The 27314-nt window shown below is 43.4% G+C and overlaps 4 protein-coding genes across 11 annotated transcripts in view; 1 reads left to right on the forward strand and 3 right to left on the reverse strand.

Annotated features, from left to right (window-relative positions):
* Positions 1–27314, forward strand: part of grm1a (glutamate receptor, metabotropic 1a) — an 83326-nt gene that overhangs the window by 27677 nt on the left and 28335 nt on the right. For 2 of the 6 annotated variants that reach the window (XM_054761027.1, XM_054761032.1), the window contains exons 4-10: positions 4486–4562; positions 5398–5480; positions 5585–6109; positions 11146–11260; positions 11366–11481; positions 21667–22500; positions 26318–26567. In XM_054761027.1, the coding sequence (XP_054617002.1) occupies positions 11478–11481; positions 21667–22500; positions 26318–26567 (1088 nt within the window). In that variant the 5' untranslated portion in view covers positions 4486–4562; positions 5398–5480; positions 5585–6109; positions 11146–11260; positions 11366–11477. Of the gene's footprint in view, positions 1–4332; positions 4563–5320; positions 5481–5584; positions 6110–11145; positions 11261–11365; positions 11482–17530; positions 17840–20194; positions 20480–21666; positions 22501–26317; positions 26568–27314 lie in introns of those variants that run through there. The other 4 variants (XM_054761028.1, XM_054761029.1, XM_054761031.1 and 1 more) reach the window with 4 other exon arrangements.
* On the reverse strand, positions 28–7427 carry LOC129171910 (hydroperoxide isomerase ALOXE3-like). The gene is made up of 14 exons (XM_054761037.1): positions 7281–7427; positions 5936–6140; positions 5771–5852; positions 5577–5696; positions 5372–5475; positions 4693–4865; positions 4465–4608; positions 3119–3322; positions 2502–2588; positions 2250–2416; positions 2053–2174; positions 1885–1985; positions 1211–1381; positions 28–1142 (listed from the first exon to the last, which is right to left on the reverse strand). Exons 1-14 carry the CDS (start codon positions 7425–7427, stop codon positions 963–965), a joined length of 2007 nt encoding a protein of 668 aa, XP_054617012.1. The 3' UTR covers positions 28–962.
* On the reverse strand, positions 7710–11660 carry LOC129171911 (arachidonate 12-lipoxygenase, 12R-type-like). The gene is made up of 11 exons (XM_054761038.1): positions 11538–11660; positions 11373–11473; positions 11132–11304; positions 9751–9894; positions 9462–9665; positions 9313–9399; positions 9068–9234; positions 8821–8942; positions 8634–8734; positions 8407–8577; positions 7710–7933 (listed from the first exon to the last, which is right to left on the reverse strand). The coding sequence occupies exons 1-11, from the start codon at positions 11636–11638 to the stop codon at positions 7757–7759; spliced, it is 1548 nt and encodes a 515-aa protein (XP_054617013.1). The 5' UTR covers positions 11639–11660; the 3' UTR covers positions 7710–7756.
* Positions 14349–19032, reverse strand: fbxo30b (F-box protein 30b). 3 transcript variants are annotated; one of them, XM_054761036.1, is made up of 3 exons: positions 18240–18333; positions 16214–18085; positions 14349–15012 (listed from the first exon to the last, which is right to left on the reverse strand). In XM_054761036.1, exons 2-3 carry the CDS (start codon positions 18068–18070, stop codon positions 14818–14820), a joined length of 2052 nt encoding a protein of 683 aa, XP_054617011.1. In that variant the 5' UTR covers positions 18071–18085; positions 18240–18333; the 3' UTR covers positions 14349–14817. The 3 variants fall into 3 exon arrangements, with proteins under 3 accessions (XP_054617011.1, XP_054617010.1, XP_054617008.1); XM_054761033.1 differs by lacking the exon at positions 18240–18333 and adding an exon at positions 18764–19032 and having other exon boundaries at positions 14352–15012; XM_054761035.1 differs by having other exon boundaries at positions 16214–19032.

Consider the following 27314-nt stretch of genomic DNA (forward strand, 5'->3'; position numbering starts at 1 on the left):
CAAAACTACACGGCAATGCACCTTTATTGTGACATTTTAGCACTTGTAATACTTGGAGCAGAGATGCATTTAAAGCAATGTGTTGCACAAAACGCAACAGTCTATTGTTTTAAAGCATTGCAGCTGCTATCACGCCCCCGCTCAGTGCTCGATCTGGCGTCATTCCAACCCCCCTTGACGACATATTTTCTCCAAAGCCACTAGGGACAAATCTAGTGACTTTTTCTGGCGTCGTAGGGGACTTTTCTGGTATTTGGGGACTTAAAAGTGAAAGCACGTTGTTTTGTTGTCCTGCATTTTGTGTTCTCACTGAGCAACAGCGGGTGCTGTTGACAGGTCCGCCCCGGCCAAAGGCAGTCACAAGGCAGCAGTGTATCGTCAGCTTCCGCGGCACACTGAGAACATGATGTGGAGCTCTACGCATCGAAAGTGCAAATGAATCACACATGCGCGAGCCACGATGCTGCAAGGATGGCGCGCCCTGTTTTACACAGCGAGATCTAAAACGCAAATGTTTCTTAATCTTCAGTAAACCTGGATAAAAGAGGAGGGTGTGTCTATTGTGTTTATACTTTATTGTTTTATTTGTAAAATGAAGTGAATTATCTTACAATTCTTTGGGTGAAACTAAGACATTGATAAGCCTACTTTATTGCCTATATCTATTGCAAAGCTCAGTTGCTGTTACATATATTCACCAGAAGAGTGTGCTACTCACGAACCACGCTGAGTCATGTTAATGTTAGCCATAGAATAAACACAGCATAATCTGTTATTATTATTACGTGTGATGGGAGAACTTTGAGAGGCGCTGGCCGAGATCAAATATTAATTTTATTCTGATGAAATGATGGCCAATTTTACATTCCCAACCCAAGTTTATTTGTTGTTCTAAACATAATTAAGGTGTTTTACTCACTTTTTTCCTACAGCTATTATGTCATCCGGATAAGACCCCTTACTTACTGAGTGACACCGTTCTCTACTCGGCCTGGGTTCATATACATGTACGGCACTGTAAGCTGCGCGTTTCTGGCATTGATTATGTCAGTAAGTTTGGACAGCTGTGCTTGAAACTCCTTGGCCATTTGCTGGATTTCAGGCTCTTGAAATCGTTCCTCAGGGTATGAACCCAGGTTCACCTGAAACACAAAGACAATCAAACTAGTATTATGTCATTACTTTGAAAAGGTATTAACCCTAAACTTACAAAATCGTAATATTTTTGCGAGAGCACGTAGACGATGCTCGCTATCTTGACTGACTCGCCAACGTTTGGGAGCGTCTCCAGAATGGTCTTCATACTCGACTGGCCTTTGACGGTCGGAGGTGGCTTGCGTAGAAGCATGGAGCTGTTGGGGATGAAGGACTGGTAGTCAAACTGGAATAAAAACACAAAGTTTGGCCCTAGGTCAGCCTATTATGCAGTGGATGCAGTAGACTAGCATTGTTTTTAAAAGAATGTCCTGAAAAACAGCAGAGCGTTGCTGTCATATTTTTGTAGAAAGTGATAAAAATGTCCTGGTTTTCATTATTTTTCATTGGACCGACTGACCGGCATGAGGGACTCTGCTCCACGTGCGGTAATCCCTGAGAGGCTGCAACTTAAAAAATATTGGTTACTAGGGGTGTACGAGATGTGTACGAGATTAAAATGTGATGAAATTTGGAGAAAAGCTGCATCGCGAGAACAGGGCAGCCAGAAGCCAATCAGACTGTGAACTATGGCATCGCGACGATGAATGATAATACAGTAGTATGGAAGTGGCAGTGTGCACAGTGACAGTTGGGATGCTGATCAACCTGCAGTTTGTTTGATTTGTTCAAGATTCCACTGTATTTTACTTACAACGTATAAGAACGGAATGTTTACTGTTGTTTCACCTGTCCGGAATTGACGGCGGAATGCTGACCGGACACAGTGAAGATGACCATGGTGATGAACTTGACCACTTCCTCAACAGTTTGGAAGGACTCAGGAAACCCTGTCACAACAACATGTCAGCAAATAACGCCATCTTCCCATGGAAATTGTGTTCACACTTTGAATACCTGAGGATTTGTTTCCTAAAAAGCATCGAGTGAATATCTCATAGATCCAGCCCTGGAGCTCAGAGTCTTTGACCACCTCACTGTCGGAACGATAGAAGTGTCCCACGACTGCTTTCACAAAGCTGGAAGAAGAAGGATTCATACATTTTCAGCCAACTTCTGTCAATTGCTTCTAAAAATTTGAAGTGGAAATCAACCTGTTGATCATGTCCCATAGCTGAAGGCCATCATCTCTGTAGTAGAAGTTGGGGATGGACTCCAGTCCTCGAGCGGCGATGTTCTCCGGCAAGCACAGCTTGCTGTAGGTGAGCTCGGCATGGGACCGTACCATTGTCTCCAGAATGCTGTCAAGGCCAAGTGTACTCTGAAGCACAAACATGGTGTGGAGTCAGACATCAAGCGGAAAATCATTGAAAGGATTAAAGTACAATAAATCATCAGAAACATACCACTGGAAAGGGTCCACCAGGTCCAAACAGAATTTGGCGGGCCACTGCATTAATATGGAGAATCCAGCGGAAGTGGGGGATCAGGAACTATGGCGAGAAGGAGGAAGACCCCTGATATTGTTCACAGTGACATTCAGTCTGATTCCCAGCTCAGCAAGGGCTTTGTGAGTGTCTGGTATGGTATCCTGAGGAGCTCATCTCTGCTATTTGTAGCCCTGATTCATGGAGCTGTCATCTTTTGAGTGTGAAGTTGCAGAAATGACATCATTGGAGGCCATGGTTTTCAGTTTGGATTTTCAGTTTAGGATTGCAGGTGGGAAAGAACAGGTGGTGATATCAACCCCGATTCATCTTTGAGACACGGCTTTAGAGGACTGACAAGCACGTCTGTCAAATGTGAGCAAGATTGGTCGCAAGGTTGGTCTTTGCTGGGGCACAGGTGGCACTTAGCAACTTATTGGCAATAAGATCATTGACTGTTTGTCTAAGCATTCTCACATGTATGCTTTGGGGGTGCCACAAATGTAACACCCCAATGGGCTACTTGCACTCTACTTCTGAGAGTTCTCATCGAGACTATTCAGGATGTCTCGACACCCGCGCTGGAACCAACATACCTTGTAAATGGGATGAATCACGGGGAAGTTGCGGATAAGGCTCGTAACCCAGACCTCGGAGAGGAAGTGAGTGTCTTTAAAGTGGTGGTTTGCCTGGTGATCCATCATATCTGCATTTTTAATGAACATCTTGGCCAGAAGCCAGTCCGTCTCCGAGTCGCTGGGCAGAAAAATGGGGTTCTGCTCCGAGGGTTGTTGTTGTAGCTACAAAAAAAACAAACACTGATTTGTCAACCTTGAAGGGACCCAAGCCAAGGGACCCCCGAATTCGTTTGAAGTACATGTCTGACAATTTGCCCACCGGCGACTGCTGCTCAGTACCGTTTGTCGCTTTTTCTTGAAAAAGGAAGTGTTTTTGCGGAGGTAAGAATTGTGCATCTAAACAGGAGTGAGGCAGCGATGGGAAGATTTCTTTTGTTAGTGTTCAGTCAGTGCTCCTGCTCGCACCACTTCACGACAGCCGTTTTGTGAACAAAGCACGATTCCACGCCGGGTTCTCCATTATTCATCCAATTATACCCAATGTGTTTTTATTATTCGCTGATAACCATTTACGTACACGTGAGGGGGGTGGGGCCGTGTGGGCGGAAGCTGAGCTTTTCCGCCAAGAGAATGCAGATTTCCACTTCCAGAACATGACATTTATGAAGTATTTCATTTTAAAAAACTTACAGTAATCCCTCACCATTTTGCCCTTTCAATTTCACAACTTTACTCTATCATGGTTTTTATATTTTTTAATATATATTAAACATCGCTGCTTCGTGGTTGAATACGGCCTATTATTAGTCCAAATATATGCATATTTAAGCAAATTGTATGCATATTTTTTGCCTAAATAAAGCATTTTCAAGCATAAAAATGGCAAAATAAATTAAAATAGCATTAAAATTGTAAAAGGCATTCAGAAGTGTCAGTAATGTTACGCTGTGAGTCAACAGCCACCACAGGAAGTACTGTGCAAAACAGGAAGTAAAAAAAGAACAACAGGGAGTGCTGGCAATGCTAACATATGTGAGTCTACATTATGTTGTATTTTCTCTGATCATGTCTACTACATTGGGTAATACGAGTGTCTTGAGGGCTGTAATGTTTAAAAACCATGTTCATAAGGTCACAAACAGGCTTTCTATGCTGTAATTATAAAAACATTTGATTTATAAATAAGGAATCCTACTTTGGAAAAGTTCACTAATGATGGTCGAGCGTGGAACCGATTAACGGCGAAAACGAGGGATTACCATAGAAGCCCACTGCGACCCAATATTTGAAAAGCCCATAAAAGGAGAAGGATAGATCCCCTTTAAACACTGGAGTGGAGTGGTACTATTACACAGTAACAATACCTGTATTGCAATGGGCTTCAGTTTCTTCTCAGGATTCAGGTAAAACAGACAGAGACCAGCAGACGCTTGCAGACGTGCACCATTATACATCCTCCCAGGTATGCCATTCATTTTCTTCTGGTCATACAGGAATATATTGCCTTTCTGTGCAACAGATTAAAAAACAGCAATACTGTAACCTCCACTCCTGACATACCGTGGCTCACATTGGCAATTCATTTACCATACCTGGATTTCATTGTCCAGAGTGCTCCCTTCCTCAAGGAATGCTTTCACCATTTCCTCTGTGACTGGGAAATTTGCAGGAAGCGTCGAGCAGCGTTTGATCATATTGGGGCTAATTCCGTTTAGAAACTGGAACCCGAAAAAGTCATCTTCCTTCCAGTGTTGGGAAACGTACTCTGGAAGAAACGTCATTTCCTAATTAAATTATTAGCTATGTTGATTATTCATGAGTAATTCTACATCATTAATAATGATTGCAATATACATACACAATATAGTGAATAGAATAATTTAGATTATAATATATAGAATTCATTCATAATAAATATTCATATTAATGATACCGGTAAAATACATGATACAACAGAGGGAAAGCTCATTTTCACTGCTAATGTTGCATTTTGTTATATTGTCTGGATAAAATGTGTTGCTTTAACCTAGCAACCATAGTGCGGCCCGGCGGCCATTTGCTGGAATAAGTCTGGACACCCCTGGCCTAGGAGCCGAGCGCATGTGTCCCTTAAAGTGGAACCCCCAAATAAAAAAAATAATGGAAGTAATAATGGAAATAGAAATAATCTGTTCCAGGGTCAAACTGTCACCACCATAAATCTTTGATTCACTTTTCAAGCAATGTTGAAAGTAAAATGTAAACATATTTAGATGAAAATAAGTCAACAACCTGATAATTTGGTTTTCCTATTCCAGAAGATTTGTTTCATATCGTCAATGTTTTCCCAATTTTCCACACTGCCGAGCATCCCTTTCAGCTTCAGTTCAAAGGCACTGAAGTGAGTGAACAAATAAAAGAGATTTAAAAAACTGAGCAGTCACAATTCAATGTATCACACCACCAAATCTGAACATAACTTGAGTTTTAACCCTACCCCCCTAGGGCGAGCATCTTTGACTGCGCCACTCTGGACACTGGCATGCGGACTTCAGCCGGGACATTTGATACATCGAAATTGGCGTAGTAAGGGAGTCCTTCCTTCATTATGGCCCATCTTAAAAGAAACAAGGCCGTAAGTATCTTTTCAGCTCTTATTTACAGTACATGCTTTGGGAGCTAAAAACTCACTGGAACAAGCTCTTTTTAGATGCCAGCTCTTTTTTGCGATGCTCAATCAACAACGGGTGGTCATCTTCAAAAACCTTCATGGCTGAGTTGTTCAAAAAACAAAGAAGCCACATTTTTAAGTCTATAAGAAATACACGACCAATGGTACGGGTATCTGAAGCCGACCTCTTCCTCCTCTCAGCTCCACCACTTCGTTATCGGCCAGCCATTCGTGACACGGGAAAAGGATGGCCTCTCCTTCCGGGGTGGTCACCACAATTTTGGAGCAGTACCACTCGTTGTCGGAGAAGAAGAAATAAGGATCTTTCTCTACCTTGACCAGCAGGAGTTTCCCCAGAGGTGCGCTGGTTTTTACAGTGTAGTTCCCAGTCTGCAAGTAGTATATGCACATGCACATGCACATGCACATGCACAGTATGCTTTGCATACGTTACATTTGAATGTGGTTTGCATGGTAGTCATACAGTTTAAAATCCTATGCAGGTCATGCAAATTATTCAAATTAATTTGCACATATAAGATTTTTAATAACATTTATTTTATATCACCTCATGACTCTAGTGAGGACAAGTGGCACAGAAAATGAATAATATATACCATTAACCTTATAACCTTTCTGTAGGTTGGCTATATTGGCAAGAAAAAAAAAATCACTTTTCTAAGAAACTTTTTTTTTAAACTCCTGACCATTTTATTGTTTGTGTATGTTTATTTACTTAATATTACAGCTAAATTCACATAAAATTGAGCCTTTTATTCTCATTTTCATACTATATTTCTGAAAAATTGTCACTTTAATTTTAAAAACATGTGTTGCCACTTTAGGATCTTTGTTTTAAACCCCAAACCCCCCAAAAATACATCTATCAGCGTTTCTAATATAAATGAAAATAACATTTAGGGGCTTGCAAGAAAATGATCCAAATGGATTTCAACATAAAATTCAGTCCCAATATTTGATCTTATTTTCATACGTCTGTAAGTCAGCTATAATGGCAAGAAAATAAAAACTAATTCTAAAAAAAATTGTACTTTTGAGAAAAAGTGGCATTTTTTCAAGTGATAGTTTTCATTTTCTAGGAATGAAGTTGTAATTCCAACGAGTGAATATCAAAATAAATGCAAGTCTGAGACCAGCAGCAAATAGCTGGCTAAACCGTTCATACTCATTCTATTCCATTGTTCTGCATTTACATATTTCAGCTTAATCCACATTAATTCGAACATTGTCTGCTCATTTTCGCAGATTTTTAAAAACATTTTCTATGCCCCTTATCCTCACTGGGGTTGTGGGGGTTTGCTGGAGCCTATCCCAGCTGAGTTTGGGTGAGAACTCACCTCATCTGCCACATATCGCAAGCTAAACCACGAGGACAAGCAGGGGCAGCAAAAACTGCACATGTATTTAACAATTGTTGCACCTCGCAACTGATTCCTAGTGAATCTTGAATACAAGCGTATCGTTGTGCTGCAAGTACTTGGCAGGTGAATTTGCCATCGTCCAACTCACTGTGCCAGTTACAAAGTCGACACCCCAGTTGTCTAACTCCACTCTCTCACTCTGGCCTTCCGTTCCAAACAAGGTGATGTAGATGTGGTCCGATGTTCCGGAGTATGCCTTGTCTCCGGTCGTTACATCGAGCTTGTACTCCGCCATTGTCACTCAATTGCAGATCTTGACGGAGCTCTCAAAACTTCAAATGTCTTTCTTTGCCGAAGCCACAGGCACAATGGTCTGTGTGTCACCTTCCTAAACTTGGCTGCAAATAAGCTCTGGAAGACAATGTAACCACCCACCGCAGGAAACATGCATATGACAAGCAAATCAAGTGAAATAAGAAGCAAGGCGCCAAACCAAACGAACTGCAGGGACCCCTCAGGGGGAAACAAGTTCTCCCTTTGGATTGCGTGGTTTTCCAACTTTTTTTTTTTTTTTATTTTTTTTTTTTTTAAACAGGTGACAACCATGGAGACTTGTAACTTTATTTATATTGTCACACTGTTTTCTACTTCCTTGGGGTTCAAGTACAAATAGGGCAGCTCAAGTTCTTTGTTCCTGTTTACGATGGCCTCGCTGAGTGTGGACAGCTCTGCTTGAAAATCCTCAATCATCCTTAAAGTGGCAGGCTCACTAAAATGTTGAGGATACTGACCTAGAGGAACCTGGCAACACACACACACACACACACACACACACACGTATTAAAATAATATTCATGAGTGTCATACTTCAAATGTACCGGGGGCCATTTTTGCATCACAAAAATGCCTTCTCCCGCCGTATCCCTGCGCACTGTCGCCTGTGCTTCATGTGTATGTTAGGAAGACACTCATCTACTTCCGCGACGAAGCGCCGCTGCCATCTTGTTTACGCATGTGTTCCACAGCGGAAGAAGATGCGAGGGTCTTGGTCACATACACATGAACGCACAGGCGACAGTGCGCAGGGATACGGCGGGAGACATAACACCAAGAGTTTTGTGAGGTTTGAGTTTTTTGAGAAAGCATTTTGTGATGCAAATGGAATAATCCTTTGAACGCATCGTTTTGAGAAGCCAAACTCTTTACCTAATTGCCCCCAGCAACTAAGTTCACCTCCCCTCACCCCACTATGAGAAGCACTGGATTAAACTTACAAAGTCATCATACTTCTTGCCAAGGAACCATGCAAGAGACATGGACAGGGTTCCGATGGATTTGTTGGGCAGCGTCAGCAGCAAGTCGTCCATGGTGGCATTTCCCTTTACACTTGGTGGTGCCCGATGCAGCAACAGTGGAGCATTAGGGATCCACGCTAGATAGTCCATCTACAGGAAACCACCATCAAACACGCTCTATAGACACGACTTCTGAACTTGTTCACCTGGCCCATGTTGACTGAAGCGTGTCGAGCCGATGAGGTGAAGATCACCATGGTGACGTACTTGATGAGCTCCTCCACTGTTTGAAAGCTTGAAGGGAAACCTGCAAAAAGAAAATTGCACACAAATACCTCAGCTGTGCCCTTTTATGCCCGAGTGGAAGACAAACAGACGATTCAGGGGTCCAACCTGAAGAAACGTTCCCCAGAAATCCATAGTTGAAGATCTCCTCCACCCATTCCTGGAGCTCAGAATCTGCCACCACTTCGCTGTCCAGTGGGTAATAATATGATACCACCGCCGTGACAAAGCTGGATGTGGGGGAGAATCACAGCACACTTTATTACACCCCCTCTAAACAGGGCTGGTCATATTTGGGGGCTGGTGCAAGAGAGCCACTGCTTGCTACCCTGACTGCTAAAGCAGCAGCAGGTACCTGTGAATGATGTTCCACAGCCTGAGAGCGTCATCTCTGTAATAAAAGTTAGGAACAGCCTCCAGGCCTCTGGCTTCAAGGTCTTTGTGAGGGCAGAGTGAATCGTAGGTCAACTGGGCCAGCGCCCTTCTCATTAGCGGCACTTGTCCCTCTGCAGAAAGCGAAGTCTAACGACAACATTCAATTAGTGAGTTGGGGGCGGGGAAACCCCAAAACAAAAAACAAACCAGAGTTGTAAACAGTACATTGTCAAGAGCTCTCCCAGGACCGTAAAGAATAGCACGGGCTATTGTGTTGGCGTAAAGGGTACTGCGATGGTGGGGTATCAGCAGCTGCAAGACAACAGCGACGGGTTAGCGTCAGACATCAAGTCAGCCACTGCGGCCTCGTTTACCTTGTACAGCGGGTGAATCATCGGCAAGTTGCGAAGGGTCGCCACGGTGAAAACCTCCGCTATTAAATGCGTGTTGTGCAAATGGCTGACCAGCTGGCTGCTGAGGGTGTCTGCGTGTCTCACGTACAGCCTCGCCAGCAGCCAGTCCACCTCAGAATCACTGGGAAGGAAAATAGGATTGTCCTCTGAGGGCGTCTGGCCGAGCTGTGAGGAAGAAAAGGGGTTTTGCTGATGCAGAAGCTCGTATTTGTGTAATATATGCAAGCAAATACATGGAAACAAGGCAGACCTGAATGGCAATGGGCATTAGCTTCTTCTTAGCAGTCATGTAAAGCAGGCACAGCGCAGCCGTCAGAGGAACACGTTTGCCATCCATTGTGGCTGTTGGCAAACCCTCCATGATTTTGTAGTCCACAATGAAGATATTTCCCCTCTGTACATGTGAGAAAACAAAGCAGCAAATCCTGATAGCATGTTGGTACGGGGCGGGCAGTCCAGCTGCACGAACCCACAGCATGCAAACCTTGTGGCGCAACTCCAAGGCATGCTGCTCTGGAGGCTACATGTCAAGGTCAATGACACCAAGGCATGCTGCTCTGGAGGCTACATGTCAAGGTCAATGACACCAAGGCATGCTGCTCTGGAGGCTACATGTCAAGGTCAATGACACCAAGGCATGCTGCTCTGGAGGCTACATGTCAAGGTCAATGACACCAAGGCATGCTGCTCTGGAGGCTACATGTCAAGGTCAATGACATAATGTTGTGCTAAAGGCGTCCCAATAAAACACAAATGCCACCTTTTCCATTTTTGTCCCCTGAATACAAGAATTAAATCTCTTAATCTCATTGAGACTACACTACAGTTATTAATGGTGTGCGTGTGTGTGTGTGTGTGTGTGAGCCCACCTTGTCATCTTTCCAACATCCTGGTCGACGTTACAATTTGATCCTACACGTGAGCCGAACATGGCGCTTTGTTCCGCTGCGACCACTGTAGTTCGAGCAAGTCTCGTGTTTACGGACCAAAATGACCATTTTCAATTCATGGGAGCGCACAGGTAACCACAAAATGCTAAGTTCGGAACGCTTTAAACCAAGGACCATCTGTATTGGTTTGTCACTCCTATGAACTTTTGAATTTTTATTAAACCTTGACCCAAGAGTATAACGTAACCATCAAAAAAGGTGCCTCAAGGGTTCAAACCACAAAATCTGTTAAGCCCTTCTGTTACTTAGCGCTATCTTGCTAGGTGCCATCATTCTAACTTGTTAATACCTGCAACCTTTGTTAGCGTCATTAATTAGTTCCAGATTGTTTTATGCCTGTAAAACAAATTGTAAAAGTGGTATCAATTTGAAGTTGATGGGAAAAACCCGCGTAACAGATGCTAACCGGTTCTACTGTATAACTGATGTTTGTCGTAATGCTAAGGTAACGCAAGGCTAAGGCTCAGGCTACACCGTTCCCTTTAACAAGGGCTGATGCAACCTTCAGAGTATGCAAGTATGCAGCCCCTGAATTGGTAGATAGCTAGCTTGCCTCAAAAGTACCAGAATTTCAAATAATTTAGTACATTTTCATATATTCATTGGGGGGGAAATGTTACATTTCTGAAGTCAACAGCATAATAAGGCCAAAGCCACAGAAAATGTTCTCGTCGGTTCTACCTCCATCTCTTTAGTCAGAGTGGTTCCATTGTCCAAAAACGGCGACACCATGTCCTCCGTGACCGGGAAGTTGGACGGCAGCTTGGAGCAGCGTCGGATCATGTAAACGTTGACTCCATTAAGAAACTGGTAGGCGAAAAAGTCATCGTTCCTCCACAGCCGTGACACCGTTTCTGGATAGAGTTCGTTGGTGGTTTTCATTTTGACAATAGTAGTCCCTCACTTTTGTTACAGACAATACCTGAGAGGGGCGACCTTGTGAACCAGGACACCGTCATGTCCTTGAAGCTTTCCCAGCGCTCTGTTGAATAGCGAATGCCTTTCTCCAAGAGCTCTTCCTTCCTGCATGGGTAAAAAAAACAGCATTTATACTATGATCATTGTTTCTATGAATTCATGCACTCACGCATAGTTTTGTCGGTATGCAAACTGAGCAGCCTTTGAGAACGAGAACCTGTCTTCTGCTGGAATCCATTTGATATTTTTAATGCTTAAGACGTAGGCCATTCCTTCAGCATACTCATCCCATCTGGAGATGACAGGCAAAGATTAGTTGGAGGAGAAAATCAGCCCAGTTAACACAACCGCTACTCACTTGTATGTTAGCTTCTGTTGGACCAATTCCTGTTTCCGGTGCTTTTGAAGTCGCGGATGCATGTCTTCAAAAGCCTTTGTAGCTAAAAAATTAAAAAAACATTAAAAAATAATTATATATCTCTTTTGAAGTCGTACGATCACGGTCTTATCAGAAACAAAACAAAAAGTTTACATTTTCAAATTAGGTTGGGAAAAAGGTTGTCATATAGGAATAAAGTCATAAAATCACAGGAAAATCTAAAATCAAAATAAATTTAAAAAATCTGCAGAAATGGGGGGAAAAAAACCCAAAATATCGAAGGAGGAGCCTGGAGCATTTACTCAACTGCAGAGAGTACCACGCAAGGACCTTATTTGCGGGAATGCAAGGAGTCTTGCAGTCAAGACGCCACACATATCATTCAGATGAAACACGTGTTTTCCATCTCACAGTACCAGCTTGTGATAGTTTCAAGTTGACTCACCTCTGCCTCCTCGCAACATCACAAGTTCTCCCCTGGACAGCCATTTGTAGCAGGGGAAGAAAACGTCATCCTTCTCAGGCGTCCGCACTAGGATGGTGGCGCAAAACCAGTCCTGGTCTTTGAACTCGTGGAATGGATCTTTCTCCACTTTGAGCAGAAGAAGGCAGCCTAAAGTAAAAGCCGTCGTCACAGAGAACGTCCCCACCTGCGTTTCAAAGGGTCCACATCAATCAAGAAAAAAAACCCAACAAGCCTGCAATTATTCAACATACCTTCCCAGTGTCATTGCCCAAGCCGGCACCAGTTAGCTGTGTGCGCCCGGACTGGCCCTCGGTGCCCATCAGAGTAACAAAGAGGTTATCAAACGTGCCCGCATGCAGCATGGTGCCCGTCGTCACCGACAGCGCATACTCGGCCATCTTGCCAACACAACGACACGCAGGAAAGTAGCTTTTTAACGCCAGTCCACTTTTGAACTCCTCATGTGCTGCCAGCAAACAAGTAAACAGATGGCAAGAAAGAAGATGCCTTTTAAGTGAAAATGCGGGTCCAACCCACCTTGGCATCCTATCAGCAGTCACAGGTGCGTGCCGTTGCCTACTTAAAGCACATCGGTGACTGAAAATCACCACCAAGTCAGGGTTTAGTCAGAATGTAATCAGATTCACAGGTGATTTCTACAAAATGAATCCAGTTTTTATGAATGAAATGCATGCTAGTGCTCATTAGTAACTGTACTTGTGCACGTGAAGGACCGTGAAGGCACACATTTATCTGTTATTGGGTTGTTTGCATGTACAGTCCGTGCGTCATTTTCCGCGCAGGTTTATGAGAACATAAAACTTTCTGTGCTTCTGAGCCTCTAAACTTCTTCCACCGAGGGCCACATAGTGAAAAATAAAAGGGCCACTTTGATATTTAGTAAAGCAACACATGTAGATATGCTTAGACGTTACTGTACACTGTTACTGTAGTTCAAGAAAAAACGGCATCTCAGCTTTGCGATATGGAAAAAAGCATGAACGTACGTCTTTCCTCTTTTTTCCCCCATTTTTTCTGTTTTTTTTATTTTCGAAATATTTCACAGTTCTTAAAAAATGAATAATAATAATAATTTTCCTTGAGTAATATATTAACTTTGTTCCCATAATAGTTTGACTTTATTCCCATAAGATTATAATATTTTTCCCCAACCTAATTTTCCCAAAATTCCAACTTTTTTTGTTTTGTTTCTCATCATATGACAACTTTTGGAAACTAAAGGTATTTTTTTCTTTCATATTTCAACTCTATGCTACTAAGATGACATTATTTTTCCTTGTATTTACTCTCGGAAAATTGCAACTTTTTTTCTCCTTTAAATATGATTTATTTTCTTGTACAATTGTAAAAAAAAAAAAAAGTTTTAATTTACAACTATTTAAACTTTTTTTGGGTCAATTTTCTTCTTATAATGATGACTTTATTTCCATAATACTTTGACTTTATGATTACAACTTTTTCCGCAACCTGATTTTTCCTAAATGACAATTTTATTTTGTTTTGTTTCTCATAACATTTAGAAAACAATGTCTTTTGTCTTTAATATTTTAAGTCTATGTTACTAAAATGACATTATTTTTCTTCATAATATTGCAACGTCATTCTCATAAATTACAGCACTTTCTCATTAGATTACAATTTTAGATTTTGCCTTTTTTATCGTGTAAAATTACTGCTGGTTTTAATATGAATTAATGATGTCAGCAGCTTGATGCTGGAACACATTATCTTTATATGTTCATTTGTATGACATTAGAACAGGGGTGTCCAAAGAGTGGCCTGAGGGCCATTTATGGGTACATTGTAATAAAAAATAGCATAAGAATTAAATATTAAAATATGTATTTTTAAAGCTGCACTATTATGAGAAACAAAGCAAAGAACAGGTTGCAATTTGAGGAAAATGAGGTTGGGTAAAAGATAATGAAGTCAAAATATTTTGGGAACAAAGTTACAATAATATCACAGGATAAAAGGTATGAAAACAAAGTTGAACTAAAAAAAGTTCAGACTGATAATCCGGCATCACTGGTGACCCACAGCTCAGATGCAGGCTGGTTTTTATATCAAAATAATTCAGCATATCTACATGGTTTGGTTTAAAAATGCAAAAGTGGCCCCCTTTGATTTTTTTGTTACATATGCGTACAACATAAACAATAACACACAATTTATTTTATTTGACTTTATTTTTTTGCTTTAATTCAACAGACCATGAACATAAAAACAGCTTCTAGGCCGAGTGACAAGATGGTGGACAAAAGCGTGACATTCCGTGACTACTAAAACAATTCATGATGTAAACATTGCAGGGTTGAATAAATCAAGCGTGATGTGGTAGATGAATGTGCATTTACAGTTGGTGGATGCTGAGTAATAACTGGTGTTAGCAATATTAAGGCAACAGTGTCTTATGAGAAATAGTTTTTAACTTCACCGTACTCGATGTAGCTGACTTGCGTTGCTTGTGGAGTGTATTACAACACGACTTTCTGTCGTCTGAGATGATATTGCGGGTGCGGTGACGTTTTCATACAATTTCCCATGAATGGCTTGTGATCAGTCTGGTCCCCCGTGGTGTGGTCAAGTGCTGACGTGGCGCAGGGTGCGACGCAGGGAGTAGCCCTCCTGCTCGGGACACATGGCGGGAAGGGGCACGGGCTCGGTCCTGTGCTCCGCCGTGTTGTACTGGCACTTCTTCAGGTGGTCCGACATGCTGGGGAGGTTGGTGAAGCCCCATTTCAGCACCGGGCTGAAAGCGGTGCTGAACCTCCACACCTGCGGCCAAACAGAAACGCTCAATATTAGGCTTGTTCATGCAACCGTTGGTTGCATTTTGTAGCACAAGTACAAGTACAGTTGTCCCTCGCAAGCGATTATTTTACACACATTAATCGGCCGATTATTGTTTCGAATAATCTAATTAAAATTTGTAATTTCGCCTCTTTATTCAGAAATAGAAGATGTGAACTGACAGAGCATATAAGTGCGCAAACACCAGGTTGCCGCTTGAATTTTCTGTTAAAGTAATGTTAAATAATAAAAAACCTAAACTTTTGTCAAATAGCTTCAGTAAAACAATAAATGTACACAAAAATACAATCATGATCGTTTTCTTCGTTGATTAGTCTGAAGCGTGCTGTTTCAATGAATGGAGTGATGTGTTAGGCCGTAGATGGAGCAAATGAACATGAGCACACCTGCAAACACCTGCAGTTAGTGCTGGGGTCCGCAACATATCAGAAAAGAGGCAAAAATGCCCATCACTGTTTTCCAAAGTCAAAGCTGATGTGTGTGATTGTCTTGTTTTGGCTAAAACACAAAGATAATAGCTTTGCTTTCATGGATGACTAAGGAAATTTTAAAATATTCACATGTGAGAGGCTGAAATCAGAGGATATTTACATATTTCAATCAAAAAAACCACAAAGAGATTATCAAAATAGTTGTTGATGAACTGGGTGATCGATTAACCATCAATTAATTGCTGCAGCTCTACCTTCACAATGTCACGGTTCGATTATTGCTCCCTTACTATGTCACTTTTTTTTTTTAATAAATAAAAGATCGCTGTTTCGTGGTTGAATAAGGCCTATTATTAGCAATTTAAAAAAGCATATTTAAGCAAGTGGAATGTATTGTGTTGCCATTTCCCTCTCTCTAAATGTTTGGAAACTTCCAAACATTTAAATGTTTGGAAACTTCCCCATGGAAAATATTATTGTTTTTGATACTGGCTCTTGACAGTGTTTGGCAAAAAATACAATCTGGCTGTCCCACTGAAGGCCCAGGTACCAAATGTATATTTCGGGTTGCTGGCATTTTTTGTCCTTAGGTTCAAATGTGTGAGTGCACTTTGCAACGCCCCCCTCTTTTCCATTACGACTTTGTCATTCACCCTCAAGGATCCTTTTCATGTAGTCATATTAACAGAGGTTCACTTATTTTTACACTTGTATGACACAACTTTCCAACTTACTTTGTGTTGAATCTGCCATGATACCGTCCTGCGTCCACTGGAACACTGCCTCCTTTCCCACTGCAGCTCCACGATACCTCTGGTCTGGAGGAGACTGGCACACACGTCCCTCATTGTCCGCGATACCAAAGACAGCTGGCACAGACTGAAGCTGTCCAGGAAGCCGGCTATGTGCCACAGTATCTCATTGGGTAATCCACTGAACTGGTCGGACTGGGAATCGCCCGAGGGTTTCAAACCAGGACATGGCTGGACGCCAAAGGACCTGAGGTGCCTGTCGTGGACCACCTTGGCCTCTGGACGAGAGGGGTAAAACCTCCGCTGGGAGAAGGTGCAACCGTAAAAAGCCAGGGGGCAACGGTGCTCCATCCACCCGTTGAGACCAGCGTGAATGTCACCGTGGACGTTCGTGAAATGCGAGGAGAACTGATCGCGGCGGAAAGGCTGAGCGCAGACGAAGGGGAACATGTGCTGGTAGCGGCCGTTACTCTGGAGGTAGTAGTTATGCGGGACCGCCTCGACCTCCTGGGCTTCCAGGACGAGGCCGAGGCGGAGGGTGCGGAAGGGGCTGGGATAGGAGAGCTGGGGGGCCGCATGGTCGCAGGCAGATGCGGAGGCCATGTCGCCGACCCTCGTGTTGGTCACCAGGACAGCTGCCGGGAAAGAGAAGGTCTGCGTTCCGAAGTTGATGCGTCCGCCCTCGACGCGGATCGTATCCGAGATCCTCCTACATTCTCTGGACTCTTCCAGGCAGAAGATGAGCGCTGCCGTGATGAGATCGATTTCTCCGATTCCCATAGGGTCGTCACCCTGCTCCAGATCAGAGGTGTCCACAGTTTTGTCCTCCATCTTGGTTTGTGATCGGCACAGAGACTTGTCTTGGGCCCTAAAACTGTGACAGCTGTGCAACATCCACTCAGGCTTGTGGTTTTGTCGGACCAGCCCCCTTTCTTGGAGCACCACATGCCCAGCTCTCTGTGCCACACCCTTGCCGATGTGCACAGGAGGCACTATTTGATCCTGAGCGGCAACGATCTCTAGGCAGTCATTAGTTATCGAACTACTTGGATCGGGTTCTTCTTGAGACCCATTTGCGCTCAGGCCACGTTGCACAAGGCGGCCCAGTCTACTCGTCTGGAGAGCGGCCTCTGCTCTCATGCCTTCCGTGCCGCTATCAGGATCGCTCGCATTGCCGACCAACTCCAAAGCGGTGGCTAAGCTCTTTGCCGTCTCCAGAGTGGCCGCATACAGTTTGGTGAAGTGCTGCTCGTTCAGTCCATTAATTCCATTGGCTATCCTCTCCCTCGCAGAGCCCGCTGTTGTCTGGTGCGAGGATGAAGACTGTGACGGGAACTCGACGAAAGCCTCTGGGACAGTCGGCTCCGTTACCTTGGCAACCTTACTCGCCGGGCTCAGTGACCCCCTCTCAACAGTGGGCGCGACAGCACTCAACTTGAGGGACTCTAGGAGAGTCCGCTGGTCCTGGAGAGCGAGCGCCATGTCCAGCTGCTCAACCTCCTCTACGCCGCGACTCAAGCTCTCGTACGAGGAGTAGTCCATGCAGCTGACGGGCCACCTGTTCCACTCCATGGTGCAGCACACCACCCCGGCAGGACACACTTCTAGGTGTGCATACATTTGTTGGCGAACCAGAGCAGCAGGGCAGCCATAGGCACTGTTCAGGCAGGGGACCCTCAAAAGGGGGCACAGGAGGTGGTGCTCCTCGGCTTTGCAGGAGTGAAAGACGGCCCCGCACACCAGAGGGCAGGTGATCAGATCACAAGAGATGCCCGGCTGAGGTCTGACCATGCATCTCTGGTTAACACAGCTCATACAGTGAGCATGGTCCTCATCCATCTTCACAGTTCTTTACTGCCAAATACAAGAACAAAACGCATTTGTCAACATAACACAATAATACGACCCAAACTTACTAAGAACATCATTATACATAATGATTTCATGTGTATACATTTACAATATAATTTAATTTTTAGTTTTAAAAGAATGTGGTGTTCCTGTTTACCATTAGCTGCAGCCTGCTTACCGCCAGCGGCACTCGCTCCACAGTTTCATATTCAATTTGTATTTGGCTGTGGTAATGGCGACTATCATTTGACTTTTGACTCAGCATTTTTTTTTTTTTTTTTTTTTTTTTTTTTTATGAAAGCAGGTCCAAGCATGACATGTTTGTCTACAATGCTGCAAACTGCAAGGGTAATAATGCTACTCCACACACAAAGTAATACAATGATGTCAACGCTCAACTTTTGATGATTTATAGCCATAAGGTGCGGCAGTTTGTTGGGCTTCGTACAGCAAACAGTACTTTTGCACAGGACGACTTTGTTATTTGTTTAGTTCTGAGAACCCATTGCAAAATGGGACACGGTGTCATGTTTTCAGTTTGTAACGTTAGCTAGAGTCATTACTACTCAGCCCTGTAGCTAACCCTGGCTAACAACAATTAGCATTGTCGGAAGTTTACGTGTGCCGTCATGCTAAAGTTAGCATTAAAACGTTGCGTTTACAAAGCAGGGATCCTCTCACCGTTCGCCGTTCAGCGACATGTGTGTAGTAGACACATGTAATGAATCTAACGGTGGCTCTGCAGGCGAATAGTGAATGTTAAGTAACTGAGGCTACAGTTCCTTCTCGCCAAACCGAGGGGGGTCACGTGACCGACAAAGTTACACCAGTTACCGTAACTTGTTAGCCAAAAAACACGCTAGAAGAGTGGATATTTGTCTTTTCGTTCAGCCAAAAATGCAATTTCGCACGTTACCGATAGCTGACATTGGTGACAGACGCTGATTATAATAGATATGCATTGCACGATCGATGCAGTCGCAGCACTGACTGCCCACACCCGCTACACTGACACGTCAACATGGCCGCCATATTGGTCAGGGCAGAAATCCCTCATTCAAAACGAATTTTTGGTTAAAAGAGCAATACTAGTGGGGGAGGGGATTGTTTTGTCTTGTGGTCTTTAAATTTGATAATATTTCATGGTCAGCGTGAGTTAAATACGTTGTAGCTATTGAAGCAGTTCTTAAAAGACAACATAATGTAGCTAAGTGGTAAACTGTCAAAACTCAGTCGCGTTATTGCAGGAAATTTATTTTGATTTTTTCTATCTATAAAGTAAGCATGCATTATAGACACATGATTGGCATCATTTTATGAACATTAAAGTTTATAAATGAAGTTTATAAATCAGAGAAGGTACCAATATTACGGAGCCCCGGAGGGGACATGGAGAAAAAAAAATATGATGGGTAAAAAAAAAAAAAGGCCGAACTTTTGCGTTCCCTCGCAAAACAATATAGCAGAAACATGAGGCACGTTTGACAAATCCTTTGAAAATCAACCTGAAAAAATATTTGGCTTGCCAGTCGTTTTTATGAGCTGCAGTGTTCTGTAACAAACACAAGAGGTCAGCATTGTGCAATTTGACGACAGCTAAACTACTGCAGCGTCTGACAGAGAAGGAGCATACTGTGTTGGTACATGTATCGATGGAACAACATATGGAATTGAACGCTGGGTGGCGCCATCGACGGCAGACTGCTATCCATGGTCCTGAGAATCATTTGAGGCTTTCCTGCAGCTGTCACCATTCACACACCCCTTGGCCCCTCAAGTCAAACTCAGGGAGCGGAAATTACTGGCGTTGTCAATCATTTATGTGTGTTGTTGTTTCTGTACATCACGGCTATTGTATAGTCAAAGATCCTCTATATGACTAGACTGCTCTGATAAACACTCGATAAAGAGCCGATATATGGCATGAGCAGACTGTATTTAGCAATCGACTGCAAAAGAATAGTTAAAGATAACCTTTATGACAGGTGTGCGCAGCTTTATTTAAGGATCTACTGCAAAAACGCAAGTCAAAGATCCTCAAAATGAGAGGAGCTGTTTGCTGTTTTATGAATGTACCGCAAAAACGCTAGTGACTAATCCTCCGTATGACAAACGCTCACTAGCGTTTTTGATATGTCAGTAGCTCACTGCTGTTTTTGAGGAGTGACTGCAAAAACTAGCCAAAGATCCTCTATATGGCAGTTTTATGCTGTTGCCTTTAATTTCAGCAGAAAGATAGATAGAGAGGGAGAGAGCTAAAGAGGGAGGTAGATATACTGTATATAATAGAATATGCCTAGAGAGAGAGGGAGAGAGAGAGAGGTAGGGCGCTAGAGAGCAAGAGAGCAGCACCAGAAGACGAGCGAAGTAGGCACGAGACATGTCTCCGGAATTCAGGTAAGTTTTGCGGCTTTAAAAAGGCACGAAAACGACATTTAAACACAAAATGTGCAAATGGGATACCAATAGCATGTCTGGCAAAAATGGGCTTCGTTGTGCTGACAAATGTAGCACGTTTTTTTCGTCTCTTCACTCGATGTTTAAATGTCGCCTGTGTAGGTTTCATGGCGAAAATGTGAGAAATTGCCACTTCCCCTTGATGTCCTTTATTTGATGTATTTTCGGGTGGTTTGGACTGAGCGCTTTCCACAGTGCTGGAATCCGGGTTGCGTCTCAATTCAAAGGCAGAGCAGCCGGCGCCTTCAACATTCAAATAGGAGTCTCGGTGTTTAGTGCCTTGCTCAAAAATACCCGGATGGAACTCCGTTGAGGACCCTAACAAGGTGTTCACGAATTACGGAGGTACTCAATAACGGTTTAAATTGACCAAAATTACATTAAAAAAAGATGCAGTTCTATATTTATGGTTGCTTGAACTGGAAAACAATGTTAAATGACTACATTTATGTGTGTTTTGCAGTTAGAACTATGTTTTTGAACAGGCATCATGGCAGAGTACTAGTTAGCACATCTGCCGCTCAGTCAGGAAATGCAAGTTCGAATCTCATTTGAGACAGTCATTGGAGACTGTAAATTGTGCATAGGTGTGAATGTGAGTATGATTGGATATTTCCCTGTATTTGTCATGTGACTGACTAGCCAGTCCGCGGCGTACCCCTCCTCCCACCCCGAAGTAGGGTGGGATAGGCTCCATCTCACCCTCGTACGACCCTAATGAGGACAAGCGGTACTGAAAATGAATGTATTGGTGGGTGGATGTTTTTCAGCAAAATTATCAGGAAATAATATAATAATACAGTGAATGTTAAAGAAATATAAAGAAAAAGGGTGGAGCATTTTGGACTTTCCTGACAAACTTACATTTAAACAATTGGAGTTAATATATGCAATAAAAATGATGATGTGTCACATGGTAGAAAATACAATGCACACCATTGTTCACCATTTTCTTTGTGCATACATTTACTGTTATGATCAAATTTGCTGCACAGGTTAATGAAATACTTAAGTTTGTGAGAATAATCAACTAACAGACCCGATGTCCACCGACTGAGACCCTCACTTGCATATTTCCCTCTCGTTTAAATGACATATCTAATTGGTTTGTGTTCTACTTCCTGTAGGTGTGCGTGCACGTGGCCCAGGTGTGGCGCTCACAGGTCGCTGGGATAAACGTGCACGTGACAGCAGCTGGTATGCACGCACACTTGGCTCGTCTAGGGCGACGTGGTTCCACGACAAGGCAAGCGTAAAGATGGGTTCCCTCGGCTTGCTCCTGCTTCCCACCCTGCTCTCCCGCCTCCTGGTCCTCTCTCACGGCATCGGCATCCACGAGCGAGCTGCCGTCCCGCGCGCCGTGTCCCGCTCCGTGGCCCGGATGGACGGAGACGTGATCATCGGCGCACTCTTCTCCGTTCACCACCAGCCGTCGGCAGAGAAAGTGGCCGAGAGGAAGTGTGGGGATGTCCGCGAGCAGTACGGCATCCAGCGAGTGGAGGCCATGTTCCACACCTTGGACCGCATCAACGCAGATCAGAACCTGCTCCCCAACATCAGCCTGGGTTGCGAGATCCGGGACTCCTGCTGGCACTCCTCCGTGGCCCTGGAGCAGAGCATCGAGTTCATCCGAGACTCCCTGATCTCCATCAGAGACGACAAGGATGGCTCCAAATGGTGCGTTGACGGCACGCACTCCAACCAGCCGCCGCCGACCAAGAAGCCCATCGCCGGAGTGATCGGACCCGGGTCCAGCTCTGTGGCCATTCAGGTGCAGAACCTGCTGCAGCTCTTCAACATCCCGCAGATTGCCTACTCCGCCACCAGCATCGACCTGAGCGACAAGACTCTGTTCAAGTACTTCCTGAGGGTTGTGCCCTCTGACACACTGCAGGCCCGAGCCATGCTGGATATTGTGCAGCGCTACAACTGGACCTACGTGTCTGCGGTGCACACTGAAGGTAAGACCTAAGATGTATCTGCGTACTGCTCTATGATGCTAAAGGGATGGAAAGCCCACCAAACGTTCAAACCGGGATCTTGAGTGATATTCCAACAAAGCAGCCCATCTGATATTGGCCTCTTAAGTGTGAGTTTATGTTTAAACTTTATTTATACAGCATTAACTCTCAAACCCTCATATCATGACACTTTTCCATAAGAATAGGATCACACTCCTTATGGAGACCAATCAACCCTACTTGAGCAAGCAGTTGGGTTACCATGGTGATAGAAAAACCTCCCTTACCAGAAAACACTCCTTGTGGGTCCGCCAACTGCCTCAACCAATTGGGGAGAAGGGCTGGTGGCATGAATAAGAATAAGACTGATAGCATTACCAACTGAGGTCAGTCTGTTACAAGAATGAAGTCATCATTTGGGGGAAGAGTCAGAATATTAGGATTTGGAATGAAAGAAAGTAGTTACATTAAAAAAGTTGACATGAAAATAGTTTTAATCTTATGATAAAAAAGTCAGAATATTACTTTTGAGGTAAAGTCAGAAAATTATTGCAAGAAACCGGCTGTGATATTATGAGACAGAAATATTAAATATTAGAATTAGAAACACAGAAATATTAGGAGAAAAGTTACAAACAACGTTGGGATATTATAAGACTAAAATTCAATAAAATACTAATGTTATGAGTAGAGCTGCAATGATTAATCCATGGAGCAATGATTAATCAATTATCCAATTAATCTAACTATTTGATATTGGATTAATTGTTTAAATATCCTCTGATTTCAGCCTCTCAAACGTGAATATTTTTAAAATTTCCTTAGTCGTCTGTGAAAGCAGACCTATTATCTTTGTCTTTTAGGCAAAACAAGATATTGGAAAACAGTGCTCAACATTTTTGCTAGGGCATCAACGAAATCACCTGCTGGAAAAGCTGGTTGGGGAGAAAACCCGCCGTGTCTCAACCTTACATTGACACATGTGGTCTAAGCGATTACTCGATGAATCGAGACAGCAGTTAATCGACTAAGGAAACAATCGTTAGCTGTATACCCTAGTCATGAGAATTTTACAAGAATAAGGAGAGTAAAAATGCACACTAGCGTTAACACTGCCGCAATCTCACTCTACTGTATATTCCTTTACTATTCAAAAATGTGTTGGATTCATTAGTTGTTGTTCTCATAACTTTATCGCCATAACATTTTTCTGATCAAATCCATGATTATAATACTTAGACTTTTTGTTCATATGATATTTGTTGTTTCCTTCCGCATGGGACCCTGCCGCTCCTTCATGTTACCGTGCATGTCGTAGCACATTGGCTCAATGCTCTGGCTCACTCTCTCCGTTGGCAAATTGCTCATTTGTTCAGCCTAGCAGCCAAAAGAGTAATTACTGTGAGGTGAATTGTGTCCACAGCTTGTCATTACGGTGTGTGAGAAGCGCACATTTTGACGGACAGGCCGTGTGACGCACACACACACACACACAAGACCGTCCCTCCCCACATGGAGATGCATACACCTTGACATGTGTAACTGTAACACATCTTTGCTGCCTCTACGGTGGATCAGGCGTCCTTGTTGTCGTGCAGTACACATAGCACTAACTAGGGGGCGTCAGCTGTCTTGACCTTTACTTAACGTGGAAGTCAGTAGTCACACTGAGATCTGTTTCTCATATTTTAGAGTAATACATCTCGGGAAGCGTCAAACAAAAATGAACATGTTTATCTTGCAGGATTTGTTGATTTTTGTGCGTGTGCATGCTTACAATTGCACTTCGGTGTGATGAGCGCCAATAATAATGAAGCCTTCATTCGGAGTCTTCCACTTTAGAGAGAAATTATAAATGCGGCTCGTCGTCATGGCAACAGCTCAGGCTGTGAAATTGCATAAACTACCTGTGTACTGTGGTGTCAAGCAATGTGCGGCGCAGGTTGTCAACTGGGCCGTCCGCTAATGTGCCCGCTGGCAACCTGACTCAGACATGGAGAGAACGGTCTGGGTCAAATAATTGGATGTAAATATTTGCATCTACTAGTGGGGGGAATTAAATGAGGCAATTAAATCACTGTGAATGAGCTGTTTAAGCAAATTCTTTTATCATTGTTGTAAATTACCTGAGGGCAGAAGCACACTCAGGCAACAGTGCTGCAAAAGCATTCATCTTCACGGATTTACGCAACACATGCACGGCTGATTGGATATGTGTGTGTTGTAATCCAGCACTACAAGCTTTATGGACAATCCAGCCTGTGACACACGAGGCAAGCAAGCCACGGTGGACGTGGAAGATTTAGACGAAAACAGCTTTGCGGGGGCCCTTGATTGGGATGGAAGACAAGAAGAGCTCGCTCAGCCCCTCTCGCCTCTGATTGCAATTATTTGCCAGTCATTATCAGGGATCAGTCAGGGCTCTAACCACTGCTGGGCGGACTTGGGGGTGTGCATTGAGCCAATACATCAGTCGATCTCTCTTCCTTTAAGTAGGTGTGGGTGTTTGACTGCAAAAAAAAAAAAAAGGTTTATTAAGCAGACTAAAACCAATTAAATGCTGATCAAGACCGTCTACACAACACACTTGTCATAGCAAATAGTACTCGGTTGGGTGTTTATTATAGCATATTAGTGCCAGGTACTTTTCTTTCTTTTCTTTATGACTTATTGCTTTCAACCTTATTAATGTTCTTACGCTGGCTGTGTTTTTAGCTCTTTTTTTCTTTTTACAATGCAGTCAGTCCCTCGTTTTCTATTGGTTAATTGTGAAATCAATGCGCCCAGGAAGGACGTTCCGGTCATGCTTAAAATGACCAAAATACGGTCAAATGCTGTAAGTATTACCTGTTGTCATGTTAATGTGCCTGTTACTACATGCTCACAGCATGGATATTAAACCATGAAATCATAGCGGGCTGTCCCACTACGTGCATTGATTACCTGCCTCTTTTTACCTGTTTTTATATCTTAAGAACGCACAGAAAAGAGAAAGACGTGTGTTCATGTCTCAAATAAGGATTGTGGATGTTGGGCAAAATTCCAAAAAAGTACAGTTTTTAAGGTAATGTAATGCAAGGTAATGTCTTAATGTTTTGTGTCATTACTGCCGCCTAGTGACCAGAATATTAAATACTATCACTTGTATTCCAATATGGTTTGACTAATAATAGACCACAGTCTACCAAACAGCCATCATTTATTTATTGAATAATTTAGGAAAAGAACGCGATATAGCAAGGGAGCGATAATTGAACCGCTATATTACAAGGCACGACTGTATGTTGCAATATACAGTATACTGTGTATATATATATATATATATATATATATATATATATATATGGGCTTCAAATGGGGCCTGGCGCCAGACTTAGGACACCCTCGGTCAATGGGGAAATTATTATTATTTTTTTTATTGTATATGTAAGTATTTATTAATATTATTATTAATATTAACTGTTTATCCACATGGACACATTTATTTTGAGAATATTTCCAACAATTTAATTTGCTCATACAAAAGTAGCCAAAATCAACACTAAAAAAGGATGTCTTTGTGAATGTTCTGAACTCCTCTTTCCATGCCCGCGTCATACTGAAGGAGTTGCCATTGCAGTGGTCTGCGTCAGTGTACAGCGACTCGACTCAAGCGCAGCTGGCGTCTTCTTTAGACAGCAAATGAGTTGAGACTGAATGGACAGCACCGCTGCTGGCTGCAGCCAAGTAGTGCACTCAGTTTTGCCTCAGTTACAATTCATCGACAATGAATTCCATTGAGTTGCTGTAAAGTCATCCTTTCCCTCGTCCCCCACAGGGAACTATGGTGAGAGCGGGATGGAGGCCTTTAAGGAGCTGGCCTCTCAGGAAGGCTTGTGCATCGCCCACTCAGACAAGATCTACAGCAACGCCGGCGAGAAGCAGTTTGATCGGCTTCTCAGGAAGCTGCGCGAGCGCCTGCCCAAAGCTCGCGTGGTGGTGTGCTTCTGCGAGGGCATGACCGTCCGCGGGCTCCTCATGGCCATGCGGCGACTGGGGGTGTACGGGGAGTTCCTCCTGGTCGGCAGGTACGCTCCGTTCCTTTGTATTGGTAGTTAAGGATCTATGGGTGGTGGGAGATGGTGGTGGAAATGCTGCTGTGTTCCTGATGTGCACGTCTCCACGGCAACACAGACACGGAAAGAAATGCTCTGCAGTGATGAATAATTGCTCTTTCCATCCAGAGAGAAAGAATACCTCCAGTCCATTCTCTCCTCATTTCCATTGTCACTCCTTCTGGTGCAGGAAAGAAGCACACACGCGTTTGTCTGAAGGCCGTAACCTTGATGTCACCATTCAGTTCTTTCTTGATGGATCGGGAAGTCTTTTATTGGCAACAATCAGTTCTGAGAAAGGATTTTAGCAACATTGCACCTCAAATTTAGAGCCTACGCAATATCCTAAAACATTGTATGAATAATTAAGCACTATAGTTTGTTTTGAAAGGGACAATGCAGATGACGCCATTGCCTAATTTGCATGATTTTGGCCACGACGCATGTGCATGTCATTTTTATGGATTCCTCCTCTCCTCTCCCCAATTATAATGTCTTTTTGAGGACGGCTAACAGGTAGTGTTGAGTATTAAACTCTGAAACTAGAGTATGGAATTATTCATTCAAATATAAACTAATCCTTCGCCACTTTGCGTGTCGAAGGCGGACAGATGGGGCGGCATGTCTCAGGCTGCGGGTTTGATCCTGTCGAAGTGTCGAAGTGCAAGATAGTGAACCCCCAGTTGCTCCTATGCTGCGTCATCAGTAGGTAAATGTGCT

This window comes from Dunckerocampus dactyliophorus, chromosome 19 (assembly GCF_027744805.1).
Source record: "Dunckerocampus dactyliophorus isolate RoL2022-P2 chromosome 19, RoL_Ddac_1.1, whole genome shotgun sequence".
Lineage (NCBI taxonomy): Eukaryota > Metazoa > Chordata > Actinopteri > Syngnathiformes > Syngnathidae > Dunckerocampus > Dunckerocampus dactyliophorus.

What these genes read in the sequence shown, in the direction of transcription:
- LOC129171910 (XM_054761037.1), bottom strand. Translation starts at nt 7,427, where the DNA reads ATGGCGGAGTACAAGCTCGATGTAACGACCGGAGACAAGGCATACTCC. An exon ending in AAGATGCTCGCCCTAGGGGG is followed by an intron (nt 5,476 to 5,576) that starts GTAGGGTTAAAA and finishes CACTCACTTCAG; the next exon opens with TGCCTTTGAACTGAAGCTGA. An exon ending in TGATTCATCCCATTTACAAG is followed by an intron (nt 2,589 to 3,118) that starts GTATGTTGGTTC and finishes TTCTCGCCATAG; the next exon opens with TTCCTGATCCCCCACTTCCG.
- LOC129171911 (XM_054761038.1), bottom strand. Translation starts at nt 11,638, where the DNA reads ATGGCCTACGTCTTAAGCATTAAAAATATCAAATGGATTCCAGCAGAA. An exon ending in CTGGGAGAGCTCTTGACAAT is followed by an intron (nt 9,235 to 9,312) that starts GTACTGTTTACA and finishes TGTTGTCGTTAG; the next exon opens with ACTTCGCTTTCTGCAGAGGG. An exon ending in TCTGGGGAACGTTTCTTCAG is followed by an intron (nt 8,735 to 8,820) that starts GTTGGACCCCTG and finishes TTCTTTTTGCAG; the next exon opens with GTTTCCCTTCAAGCTTTCAA.
- fbxo30b (XM_054761035.1), bottom strand. Translation starts at nt 18,070, where the DNA reads ATGGATGAGGACCATGCTCACTGTATGAGCTGTGTTAACCAGAGATGC. An exon ending in CATGGCAGATTCAACACAAA is followed by an intron (nt 15,013 to 16,213) that starts GTAAGTTGGAAA and finishes GTTTGGCCGCAG; the next exon opens with GTGTGGAGGTTCAGCACCGC.